Source organism: Callorhinchus milii, unplaced genomic scaffold (assembly GCF_018977255.1).
Source record: "Callorhinchus milii isolate IMCB2004 unplaced genomic scaffold, IMCB_Cmil_1.0 Scaffold2, whole genome shotgun sequence".
NCBI lineage: Eukaryota > Metazoa > Chordata > Chondrichthyes > Chimaeriformes > Callorhinchidae > Callorhinchus > Callorhinchus milii.
The window spans coordinates 94,365,978-94,379,745 of NW_024704743.1; the positions used below are offsets into that span (position 1 = coordinate 94,365,978).

At 39.9% G+C, this 13,768-nt stretch overlaps 1 protein-coding gene across 18 annotated transcripts in view; it reads right to left on the minus strand.

The window, feature by feature from the left end:
- The window catches only part of dtna (dystrobrevin, alpha), a 119,784-nt gene that overhangs the window by 44,145 nt on the left and 61,871 nt on the right, over positions 1 to 13,768 (minus strand). For 12 of the 18 annotated variants that reach the window (XM_007887979.2, XM_007887981.2, XM_007887982.2 and 9 more), the window contains exons 7-10: positions 13,584 to 13,689; positions 10,051 to 10,217; positions 7,035 to 7,159; positions 4,322 to 4,333 (exon numbers count right to left, since the gene is read on the minus strand). In XM_007887979.2, coding sequence (XP_007886170.1) covers positions 4,322 to 4,333; positions 7,035 to 7,159; positions 10,051 to 10,217; positions 13,584 to 13,689 — 410 coding nt within the window. The remainder of the gene's footprint in view (positions 1 to 4,321; positions 4,334 to 7,034; positions 7,160 to 10,050; positions 10,218 to 13,583; positions 13,690 to 13,768) is intronic. The other 6 variants (XM_007887986.2, XM_007887978.2, XM_007887988.2 and 3 more) reach the window with 1 other exon arrangement.

Genomic DNA, 13,768 nt, shown 5'->3' on the forward strand with positions numbered 1-13,768 from the left:
CTAAGGAGGAAATCTGTCTATCTTTGTTTAAAATCGCAGAACTATATCGAAACATCCACTTATCTAGTTAACACACATGAATAATAGAAATGATTAGAGAATACAGAAAGCTGTTTTGTAAAGAATAAATTTGTGAAAATTAACTGAATGGAGGGCGGCTGTCCTAAATCAATGGAACAGGGGCGTTAATAATTCCATTTAATCCAGAGTTAAAGATATGGCGTTAGTGCATATTAAAGCATTATTGATGGAAATAGTTTAAAATACAGGAATATTATAATGTTTAGAGGTCAGAATTGTGTTCTGTTGGAAGCAAGGATATCATGTTCTACACAGAGGACAGTTATTGAGCATTCACAAGATTGGTTTGGATGAAGATGGCCCTTCTGATCACACCTTACCGTCACACCCATCACAGCAGCAAGCTGCTTTTTAAATGAACAAAACACAAAATACTGCAAATGCTAGAATCTGAAACAAAAACAGAAAGAGCTGGAAAACTCAACAGGTCAGGCAGGATCTATGGAGAAAGGAAAGTGAGTCAACGTTTCAGGTCCACGACCCTTTGTCAGAACTGGGGCATGTTGGGAGGGAGAGGTTTTTAAGGACAAGTTGAGAGGGAGAGGCAGGACAAGGACGAAAAAGAAGACAAAAAAGAAGACAAAGGAGAGAATGTGTTAGTTGATGGGTTAAAGAGATGATAGTGGCGTAAAACAAAAGGGGGGTTATACAACAAAAGGGGGGGTGGGTTGAAACAAAACTAGGGAGAAGCGGTGTTAATGGTGCAGAACAGGCAACACACCTTTGTCTTTTTTGTCTTCTTTGTCGTCCTTGTCCTGCCTCCCCCCACCCTCAACTTGTCCTTAAAAACCTCTCCCTCCCAACATGCCCCAGTTCTGACGAAGAGTCGTGGACCCGAAATGTTAACTCACTTTCCTTTCTCCATGGATGCTGCCTGACCTGCTGTGTTTTCCAGCTCTTTCTGTTTTTGCTTTTTAAATGAGTCTGGCTTCAATTTTTTTGGGTCAGCCAGCATCTGACACATGTGGAAACCGATCACCATGCTTAAAAGTTTCCAAACCAGACTGAGTTCCATACATCCCACCTATTCATTTAAATTCCTATGTCTGTTAGGGAATGTACACTCCTTCCCCAGTGCTGTCCTCCCGACGTGAAAGGTGCTCTATAGATGTAAATTTGTTGTTGTTGTTCCGGAGTATTAGGCACATGTTGTCAAGGGCCAAGGCTTGAGGACCCAAGACTGTGTATTGGGGTACTGCTGGAGTTTAACCAGTTAAACCTGCCAGTGAGAGCACTCTCTGGCAAGCTTCCCACTACTTTTTCCAGCTAGGATCACTCTTTAGGTATTTCAGGGTTAAAATGAGCTGAGTGATTAGAATTACTGTCCACAATGACTGGTCTACCATCCTCACCTGGCTCCACTGGCTCTCCATCCCCCAGAGGATAGAGTTCAAAATCCTCATCTATTTCTCTTCTTTCATTGTATATTTCAATTCCAATGTTCTCCCTTGTGGCAGATGAGATCACAAGGATCAAAGGCTACCAATTTTCACTGATGCATACATTGGTCTAAACATGGCTAGTGTCAAAAAGCAGGCCAGTGAGTTTGACGAACTGCTTTCGTATGGTGTAACACCCCATCTAGTGGACAGGCAGGTAAAGGGCAAACCATTTTCTCAATCACAAAATGGATGCAAAAGGTGTGAGGAGAATGCAGAATGGCACTGACATCCAAACCATAAGCAATGGAAACTATTGTGTTTTTTAAAAAAAAGAGATTGCCGAATCATTATAAGTGAAGCAGTGAGCATGATGACGTAGTGACTACTGATTCGCTTTGGTTCTGTCTGAATATAAGTGGGAAAGCAAAGACTCGGCTGGCCTTGCTTTCTGTGCAAATGAGATGCTATTCCAATGTCCTCAGGATTATGAATAGATCTTAAAGTGACCGAGCGACAAATCTATCCAACAATCTTCCTTTTTAAATGAAAAACAAAAATTTTAAAAATGACATAGTGTTTAACGCATGTCTACTCCCCACATAAAATTAAACATTTTCAGTTTGGAGCTATGCATACTGATAACTTTCTGTAATGCTTTATCAATCAAATCTCTATTTACTCCAATGGTACGTTTAGGTTTCACTTCTCTAACAATTACAACAACAAAAACTGGCATTTATCATTCATGGAGGGTAATTTCTCAGAGTGCTTTTCAGGGACAGGGTTAGACACTGAGCAAGGGAAAGGGGAAGGGTAGACAGCCATGTTGAAAGAAGTAGGATTTGATGTTGGGCTTAAAGACACAAGAGGTAGCAAGACAGAGTGATCAGAAGTGTTGAGTTTGGGCTTTCAAGCTTTTTAGAGAGCCTTGTTTTTCTGTGTCTTGTTCCACGTTTTGTAACCAATGTTATTAAGGTTCTGACACATTACAAGGGAACGTCATTATAATGTGGTTCTGTAGATCCAATAGCTCAGAGGCTGTGTTCTAAGCAAAGCTCAAGAGATGGCTGACTCCTGGTTTGTCAGGGCACCACTGATGTCACTTCCTATGCGTTGCACCTATGACACTGATGTCAGATCCTTCACAAAGTAACATCAGTGGCACTTCCTGCTCAAAGTGACACGTGCAGCACATAAGAACTGGTATCAGTCATGTTTCCTGCATGATATCAGCCTGGCTCAGTTGGTAGCACTCTCTGAGTCAGAAAACTGTGGGTTCAGTCCCCACATCGGGGTCACATAGTTTACACTGCTGACATGCCAATGCAGTTCTGGAGTGTACGGCATTGTCAGAGGTGTTGTCCTTCAGATGAAATGTTAAACGGAGGTCCTGCCCGCCTGTTCAGACAGTTATAGATCACGTGATGCAATACAAAAAGTGAATTCTCTCCTGGTGTCCTGGCCAACTATCTTCCAGATATTAAATGGCTTTGCACCTCCTGGCTCTATGTGAGACACTGGTGCATGCAAACTGGTTGCTGTGTTCCCCTAATTGCCATAAATGTGGAGTCCTGTAGCTGGGACCTGTGTTCAATTCCTGGCAGGGTGAAACTTTGGGCAAGTTTCCCTACTCCACAAGCCTGATAATTATCCCTCAAGAAAAAAATAATTAAAAAAATTGGTCACTTCAATCCACAACTGTTTGTGGGACAATGCTGTGCGCAATTGGCTGCCGCATTTCGCCCACAAATATACAGTCTCTTCTGTGAAGCGCTTTGAGACGTCTAGAAGATGTGAAAAAGCGCTATATCAAATGCAAGAGCACTCGCCTTGCAAGCGAGAAACCTGGGTTCAATTCCAGACGGGGTGAAACCTTGGGCAAGTTTCCTTACTCCACACTCCTAATAATGATCCCTCCAAAACAAAACAATAATAAATTGGTCATTTTCAATCCACGACTGTTTGTGGGACACTGATGTGTACAATCGGCTGCCACATTTCGCCCACAAACATACAATCAATTCACTTTACAGTCTATTCTGTGAAGCGCTTTGCGACGTTGAGAAGGTGTGAAAAGCGCTATATCAAATGCAAGGATTATTATTATTATAAATCCTTTGAATGATTTAAAGATGTTTCGATGACTTGATAATGTCGCTATATCAAATGCAAGGATTATTATTAAAGGTTTAAAAAATGGTGGCAACCAGAAGTCAGCCAGTTTCTTGCATAGAAGCTGTCTAGTCAGTGTCGGAAGCTGGGTGGCTGGGTGTACTATTCCAGTTAGTGCAGGTCGACAGGACACCAGTGCTCAGAGTGAGACAGCTGTATACTGCAGGCGCTATAACAGGATTAGACATTGTTTCCTATGTTAGCAGGGATCTGAGGAGCTGGAAGTCAGCCATTTTAGCTTCCTGTGCTTAAAATGGCAAAACCATGATGTCACCATTGACATCAATTTGTACGTGTGCAAGAAACAGGATGTGATGCTGACAGTGACCTGATGACCTGAAGTCAGTCTTTTTTTTCGCGTAGGAACCAGCCAGGATGTCGGGAGTGAGCCAGCTGGCTCCGAGCATGTTCAGTGAAACCAGCGAGTATTATATCCCAAGCTTCTCACTGTTATTGTATATTGTAGCTTTCACTTTTCACCTTAATTGATTTGCAGCAGTGACTGAAACTTCAATAACTACTCTATGTGCTTGCAAATGGCTTGATGGTATGTAATAAGTTTAACTATTTAAAGTTTAGTTTCGTTAGCAGTTAGTTACTTATTTAATCTACAATAATCCTGATTATTTTTGATCAATGTTTCGCAACATTTGTACAGAAAATAAAACACCGAAAGCAATGCTTACCCAAAGTCATTTCTGTGCAGCAATAAAGGGAAAAGCACATTGTAAGAAAACAACATGATAATTAACTATGGAAAACAGCATGAATAAACCATAAACATCCAAAGATAAACTTGCTTTTTGAGATTGTTTTACGAAAATTTACACAGAGTTCTGGAAGTGTGTATGTGTGTGGAGTAAGAGGGGGGAGGAGGGGATTACGGATAAATTTGAGGGTTTAGGACTTTTGAAGGGAGTCATTGAAGCCTTAACAGTGCACCATCGCAACTCTTCCTGTAGAATTCTAATAGAAACCTTAGTAAACAGATGAAGGCATAACTTTGAAGAATATTAGTAAATTAGTAGATTAAAGATTAGTAAATCAGGGCCTCAAGCAGCCCTTTTATAGCATGAGTAGGAAGTCCAGAATAATAAATAAGCACTGTAAGTGGATTAATTTTCCTCTCTTGAATATATCTGGGTTAAATACATATATACACCCAATTAAAATGCATTGTTTTATGCCAATTTTGTGTGTTATCAATTGACTCCTCTCAAATAACATAAAATAGCATTGTTTTAAGAAACAAACAGCAGGGGAGGTGGTGATGCAGGAGAATGGGGGAGCGGTGGTGCATAGAAACATCAAAACAGGAATAGGCCATTCAGCCCCTCAAGACTGTTCTGCCATTCAATACGATCATGGCTGATCTGTAGTGTTGAAGGCAGAATAGAAGTTGAAGAGGATGTGGCGAGGATCCTGAGCCACCGATCAGAGTCATGCAGGATCTTACTGGTGACTCTAGCCAGTGTTGTCTCAGACAAATTAATCTCATTTAGTTTGGGCAAAACACCACTGTTATCTTACCAGCATTATCTCGTCAGTCGATGTGCGTTTTTCTATGAATATTTACATTCACCTCCAAGCCGATCACCATAATAGAGACTAGCACCAACACGACTCCTTGTTTTTACAGCTGTCTAATTCTGTCTCAGCAGATAACTTCAAAAGATACTACTGGTAAGGGTGAAAACCTGATCATACTCCAATTTCAGTATGAGCTGGCACAAGTATTAAGGGTTGTCTGGAATGACCCAAATCCAAACATTTCTGTCACTGGCAAACATTTGATGCACGTTTTTTAAGAAATCTAAAAAAAAATCACTGGACATGTGCAGGAATTTGTACAAACACAGATGGGGTGCTCTTTGTGACCTTTAAAGAAAATCTAAGGTTAAACACATGTGAACTTTAATTTGAGAGATTCACCTTTCAAGGATGCACAAATTCATGTGCCCAATTTTAGCAAAAATTGATCAATAGCAGGCAAGCTATTATTTATATTTTATCAAAGTAGTTATCTATTTGTACATCTCTGGTTCACATTTTCTTTTGCTTAGCTGAATGTCTGACATGTGTGAAAACCCATCACTTTGTTTAAGTGTATCCAAACCAAACTGAGAGTTCCATGCATCCCACCTACACATGGAAATTCACATGCTGGTTGCCCAGCTCAGTTAAGAGGTCTGGAGCTGCAGAGTGCAAAATAAGGAGGACAACTTTGAGCTCTCGGGCTAGTCTTCACAACAATCCCTGTTACAATGGATTGTAGCATCATGTCCTCTCCCGCACCAGGCTAGTGATCCCATCACACCCACCATCACCCAGTTCCACTGGTTCCCCATCCCTCAGAGGATCGAATTAAAAATTCTCGTCCTCACCTTCAAGGCCCTCCATGGCTTTGCCCCCTCCTACGTCTCTGACCTGCTAATCTCTTATTAACCTGTCCACTCCCTCGCTTAGCAGGTTCCGGCCTGCTCCATGTCCCCGCCCGGCCTGCCCCGGTGGTTGGACCTTCAACCTCTCTGCCCCCGCCCTCTGGAACTCCATCCAACATTCCCTTTGCCTTGCTCCTCCCTGCCTCCTTCAAGGCACACCTCAATACCTTCATCTTCGACTGTGCCTTCGTCCACCCTCCTACCCCCACCCGCCATCCTCCCTGCCATCCTCCCACCGTTTGGGTCCTAATCCCTGACTGTTCAGCGCCTGGGGATGTCCTCCCGACGTGAAAGGCATTTTACAAATGTAATTTTGTATTGTAGGTAATGCTGAATTAGGAGGAGGACCATGATCAGTTAAATGCATATATATTTGATGTGTTACAATCAAAACTTTCCAAAATATAGTGACTACAAAAACAAATCTAACCCATTATTTAACCTGAACGTATGCATTTTTCTCATTTTTACACCAATTTCGCTCCAGATCATTAACATTCAAAGCCTTCATCTCAAAGCTTTTGAAACTCACACTTTTGATACAGTTTTATGAACTGAATAGGTAAGGGTTATTTTCAATATCTCTACAAAGACAGTCAGGGTACTCCATGACATTCAGAAGCTTTAGCAGCCTTCAGAATAAAGATAATGGACTATTAATGATCTCATGAGTGACAAGTGGACACAGGATCAGAAACCGGGTTGGTGCTTTACTAGATACACAGGCATTTGTTTTCAACACAACAGAGAGGTGTGTAAGTAAGGCAGAGAGATTATTTTGGCATCAAATTTGGCAATTTTCCAAGGCTTGCTTTTTTTTTAAAAGAGTACATCTGGAGAAAAGAGACCATCTATAGTGAAACACACTTAAGGTCCTAAAAGCATAATTGTAAAAGTATACAGGAGACCAGGGAAAATTCACTCTTCCTAAAAGCTTAAAAGCTTAAAATATACTTACACAATGTGTGCCAGGTTGATTGGTTTTTCAGGCTGATCGGGGAACATTGGGTGCAAAGGCTCACGGCTGGATGCACAGCTTAAGGACTTGCTAAGAGCATTAGTTAGCTTCTTTGCAGGTGATTTCTGGGAACAAAGATGACAAAATAACATGGAAAGGTAAATCATTGGAATATTAAAACAGCAATATAGAACATATAACTATAAAACTATAAAAACATTTCACACAGTGCCTGCCCTCCTAGTTTTCAATTTCAATTTGATTCATGTCGGACTGCTGTGCACAATTGGCTGCTGCACTTGTCCAGAAAAAACACACATGGTAGTATATTCTGTAAAGCGCTTTGGGACATCTCGATGACGTAATAAGGTGTTATATCAAATGCAAAGATTATTATTATTATTTTCGATCCCTACCCACTCTCCCACTCACCCCTTGGCTCTCGATTCTAAGGCATTTCAGTCATTTAGAAGAACAAAACAGCATGCTCTGAAGCTCCCTGCTCCCAAACAACTGTTGCTCTCCACCCAAAAATGCTTATTCTAGGGCTTATCCACATCTCCATGGGGAGATGATTTTGCTGTCACTCAGTAAAAATCAACCGAACACATTGCTGCCCCAGGATTAGTTCACAACTCACCTTTAGCCTCCTTAATCTCTCTCTTCCTCTCTCTCCCTGTTCCAATCTTTTTCATTTCTCTCTCATATATCAATACTAAATTCTTCTGACTCTTCTCTCAAGGTTCAAATGCACCATCCCGCACCATCCTCTGTCCTGCTTCCACTACGTTGTAATCAAAATTCACTGCACTGCCTCCTACTCACTGCAATGCCTCCTACCCTAACTCATTTGTGGAGACCTGTAGCCTAGTGATTAGAGCACTTGCTTCCCAAGCGAGAGGTCCCACATTCAATTCCCAGGCGCAAAAACCTTAGGCAAGTTTCCTCACTCCAACACCTCTGTTTACCTAACGATAAGCAGGAACCTGGTCGTTAGTCGATTGGTAGATTGCTAACCGGAGGTAATCACTCGTCCATGACCGTTTGTGGGACACTGGTGTACACAATTGCCTGACGGGTTTCACCCACAAATATACAGTCACTACATTTTACAGAATATTCTGTGAACTGCTTTGAGACATCTCAATGACAGGATAAGGCGCTATATTAAATGCAAGGATTATTATTATTTGTTCGCAAGATCGTAAGACTCTTTTCAGTGTTCCATTCCCCATGCAATCTATAGGCTTTTAAATGCTAGGCTTGCGAATCACCTAACCAACCTCACTGCTTCTCTTTTCAATCTGGTCTTTGGGCCATTGATCAACATTCTCCATAAAAAAAAACAAGGCTCTGAAGTGAGCATCTGACATTTATGTTACTCCGCCAAGTAATGCTACTTCAAGTTACTTCAACTTTCTGCTTCTCACATCAGATTATATTAACATTAGGTCTTACAGTTTTAAAGTTACAAACAGGTGAAGGGGCAAAAGCCTGCCTGACCCACTAAGTTTAGGAATGAATAGGACTATGAATAGGAGTCGAGATAAGTGAAGAAGATAGTGGTTAGTTGACTAAGGTCAGATAGAAAAACTTTTCAACATTCAAATAGAAACAGTTGCAGGCTGGAGTTCAGATATTTTAAGAGCTTTCTTTCAACTTATTTTGACTTTCTAAATTCACTGTGTTTATACTTGCAAATGAGCCAAATTCTTGTTATCTCTATTCCCATATGCTCACTATAAACATGGTTTTACAGTAAATATTGTTGGTTTGGAAATGATCGACACATATCAAGATTGACATTAAAATTTCCCTTGGTATAAACAGACTATGAAAGTCAAACATATTGCTTTCATTTTTTTGCTTGTATTTAATTATTTTGTGTTGAGCTCTGCAGCCATTTTATGGATTTTATTTTAAACCTTCCTGAGATTGCACATGTTTTTTTAGAACCATAGGATTACACAGGAGAAATACCAGAGAAATGCTGTTGCAGTCCATCTCCACTTTTTGTTAAAGATACATAAAACTAGGAAACTATAAAGATACATAAAACTATGGGAATCAAATTTCCATTGGAAAATAAAGTACGTTACATTTGGCCCATCATACCTACTTATTCTGCATGCAATCTGCATCATCAATGACCGTTTCCAATGTATTTGAGGGATATCTTGGATAACCAGATACATTTCTAGGAAAACAAAGCTGATATTTCCCTTCACCCTTCACTCCTCCCTCAACTCAAAGAAAGTGTAAATAAAGAGCCAACTGCAATGTATTACAGCAATTTTAAAACAGACATCACTAAGTATTTCTTTACACTGAGGTTTGCTGAAAGCTGGACCGGGTTATCGGTAAAGGTGGCAGAGGCCAGGATACTGGGCTTGTTATAGAAATAGCTTCATGTTGCAATGAGAAGGTGAGATGGTGGGTATTATGGGAGAAAGAGCTCAGATTGACCAAATTGAACTTTCTTTAACAGAACCTCACTATTTTCACCTGCAAAATGTACAGTCAATTCTGTGTATGTTCTGTGAAGCACTTTGAGACGTCTCAAAGACGTGATAAGCTGCTAATCAAATGCAAGGATTATTATTATTATTTATAATTATTTTAACCCAATATTAATAATTCTGTTATTAGGATAGTAGATTATTATGAATTCTTCTGCTCCTTTTATTACGTTTAGTAAATTTGTAGCTGTGCACTTATAAATAATTGCAAGGCAATTTTAAATGTAAATTAACTGTTACATTTGTAGTGCAATTTTATTTTTCATTTGTATTATTTGTTATAAACACAAAGCAATAAATTCATTAAAGTTATCAAGCTGGACTAGCACTTAGCTTGCAGCGACTAATTTGCTTCACGGAGCAGAATAACCTTCCTTTCTTGTTCAGAAATTAAACAAATGATTGAGTGATTGTAAGGTGAATGCAGAAGCACCTTTTGTTCTTTCACCCATCACATTTTCACAAACATGGTAGAGAACATGTGCTTCAGGTCTTACCCATGACGTGTATTCTTTCATTTGGTGCTGGTTGCTATGGGAACCACTTGCATGGCCTCTCCAAAAGCAGTCCTGACAGAGCTGATAATTGTGACACTGCTGGCAGCGATATCGAAAACCCATCATACTCTCACTGTGGCAGTACGAACACTCAACAGGGTGGAAGACTGTAGATGGAAAAACACACAAAGGCATCTATCTATGTCTTACTCAGCCTGGATCATTCTTCTGCCTTTCAGTCAATTTTATTTTGCAATTTCTGCATACTTGAAACATTACAGATATCACAATTTGTGTTTGCAATTCTTGGTGAACACATAACACTATGCAGCCTCTCTATAATGGGCTCTCTCTATTGTCCATATTCACTAATAATGTGGTTGCAATGTGGACCTGTTCGCTGCATATCACACTTACATGCATGTGCAGCCAACCTGCTCTCACGCCTTCCGAAACATAGTGTAGGATTTTATGCATCACAACACTGTATTAAAACAAAGTTGCACTGTAATCTAAACAGCTATAAATAATGTGGGCATATACACACAGTGAACTAGATTTATTCTTTATGATGGGAAATTTCTTCCAGGATCTTTGAACTCACTGGGTCTAATGTCATCTGATTGTTAAAAATAGCGGGTGGTTTTGTTAATTCTTTAATGGGATTTTTCCATTTGATGTTATGCCATTGTCTTGAGCCTTCAATTCATAACAAATCCTTCAATAAAAATTCAGGACTTAGATTCACATTTAATTGTTCCCCTTCAGATCCCCGGCCATCATGAGGGATCAAGTATTAAGTTCTGACACATACTTAAGGTTTACTGATTCTCAACCAAATGCAGATTCAGTGGTCCAAAATTCCATCGAGTCTTAGTTTGTCTGATCATTTTGTCCTAAAATTTTGGTTTACGATTTTGGCTCAACAAAATGGAAAAAGTTGAAAAAGTCTTAAATTCAGTCTTAATTTGGAAGATGGTTCATGGAGTCCTATAGCTCAGTGGTTAGAGCACTCGCCCCACAAGCGGAAAAACTCGATTCGATTCCCAGAAGGACGAAGTGTTGGGCAAGGTTCCTTACTCCAGACACCTCTGTTTACCTAGCAGTAAGTAGGAACCCAGTTGTTAGTCGATTGGCGGATTGCTTTTCCGGGAGTAATAATTCCTTCCAAAAAATAATAATAATGAATTGGTCACTCAATCCACGACCTTTTGTGGGACACTGCTTTGCGCAATTGGCTGCCGCGTTTCACCCACAAAATATACAGTCAATTCATTTTACAGTATATTCTGTGAAGAACTTTGAGATGTCTTGAAGACGAGGATTATTATTATTATTTTAGGAATTACAAAAAATTGGCTTCCAAATAAAGGCTGATTTTAAGCATTTTGACAATTCTGCACAATCTTAAATTTTTTTTAGTCTTACAGGCTCATGGAATTTTGAGCCCAACATCTTTTGTACTATAACTCCACAGACCAATGTTAATATTCATTAAGCTGGTTATTCCTGGTAGAAAATTCCCTGGAAGAGCCATATATGACTCTATTTCTCTCTTCAATATAATGTTTTATTTTCGTTCTGTACTTCAACCCTTTAAGGATTTCCTCTCTTTAACAGGAGTAATTTCAACCACTATGCCCCGAGGCTCTGGAACTCCCTTCCTCACTCCCTTTGCCTCGCCCCCTCTCTTCCTATTTTCAGGTCTCGGCTGAAGACCTTTCTTTTCGACCGCGCCTTTGGTCACCTTCCTCCCCCTCCCCCTGGCTCGGCCCTGGGATCCGTTACTGTGAAGTTCTCTGAGAATCCGTCCGGCGTGGAGGGCGCTATATAAATCCAAGTTGTTGCTGTTGTTGTAATTTTTTTTTCTATGTTGAGAGTCAGCTGTGGACGTGCAGGTGTTGAACTGTTTTCATCTGTTTCTTAACCTGAAATCTATTTCTGATCTGATAAATATTTTTTAAGTGGTTCTCCTTCATTGCACCGGGCTCTAAATCTTCTTAATGTTGCTAACTGTGCTATTGAAGTAAGATTGATTTTACTATGTAGAGATTCGGTCAGGCAGGTGTTGAATCTTTCCTTCCCTGCCTTGTTCAAATATTTCTTCCCAGGCAACTGTTTTGCTTGCTCTCATTATCTGCTGCAATGGCATATCTTAGTCATTGAACCCAAGCTGCAGCCCTCAATTCCAGCTGCAATGCATTGTTCAAGCCTTTTTACATCAGTGAACATGGAACAGTCAACCCTGCAAACATTTGTTTCATATCGAGACCAATTCATTAACTTGCCATTTATAGAATGTTTGTTTTCTTCGTCTGAACTAGATTTTTGTTTTGCTAATTAATTGGGGAATGCTTTCCCAGAATTTTATTTAAATTTACGTCTCCAGGACATCAGTCTCAGTAAATAGTTTGAACTCTTAAATTTTGGCCCATTTCTGTGTTGAAATACAGGGTAACTAAAAACTTGTATTTTTCAGCCATCCTATTATCTGCAAAACATCATAATTTCTTTAAGACTTATTAGACATTGTAATGATATCACAAATTTTTGGTCACCCTGTAGTACACGTTCAAGTTATTCTTTAAACTGCATGTCAATCCTTTCACCAAAGACATGTGTCAAAGGAGTTGTAAATGGGAACAGAATGAGGCTGGCTCCAAAATGCATTTATCGAAAAATATATTGTAAAATTCCTTCTTCCATCTCCTGCATAGATAATTGGGAACAGAATTACTGTGAATCACTTTCCATTTAAAAACTAAAGGTTCTTGGTAGGAAGGCCCTATAGGTGTCAGCCGAGCTCAGTTGCCAACATTCTCACCTCCGAGTCAGAATGTTGTGGGGTCAAACCCCACATTGGGATCTGAGCTCACATTCAAGATTGACACTCTAATGCAGTCTTCTGGGAGTGTTGCATTGTCCGAGTCACATTGCTTCAGATGTGATGTTAAACCAAGGTCCTATCTGTGCCTGCTTAGGTGAATATTAAAGATCCCATTCTACTACTCGAAAACAGAAGGGAGTTTCTCCTGGTGTCCTAGCCAACAATCCCCTAAATAAAATTGGTGATTCATTTCATGCTGTTTGTGGATATTGTTGTGTGCAACTAGGCACAGTCACGACATAGTAAATCCTGTGAAGTACTTTGAGACATCCTCCTGCATGGAAGGTGCTATAGATATAAGGATTATTTAAACTTGATCCAATATAAACAAAAGTAGCTGCACATACAGAACCTAGAACTATTGACAAATACTTAAGAAGTTAAGGGTACATTAAAGGATATAGAAAAAGAGGAGAGCAATAGGATTAAACATATTGAAGAGCTGCCATTGTGTAATAAAATAGTGGAGTAGATTCCAAGGCCCAATTGGTCTACCTCTGCTTCTGCCTACCTTGCTCATTACACAAGACATACAGACACTGCATTTTACAGTATATCCTGTGAAGTGATGTATAAAATTCTTTGGGATATCCTCTGATGTGAAAGATGCTATACCAAATAAGGATTATTATTATTATATACTCACCATTTTCCACATTTGCTAGACGATGCATTAGGGGCACCCAGACTAAACACTGCGGCGGGGGGTCAGACATCAGAGTGTCCAGGAAAGTGTTCAGTGTTACCTTTTTCTGTAAAATATAAAATGAAGACTGTTATTATGCCAGTCACACCTTCTACACTATGAACAGCATCAGCAGAGACCTTTTG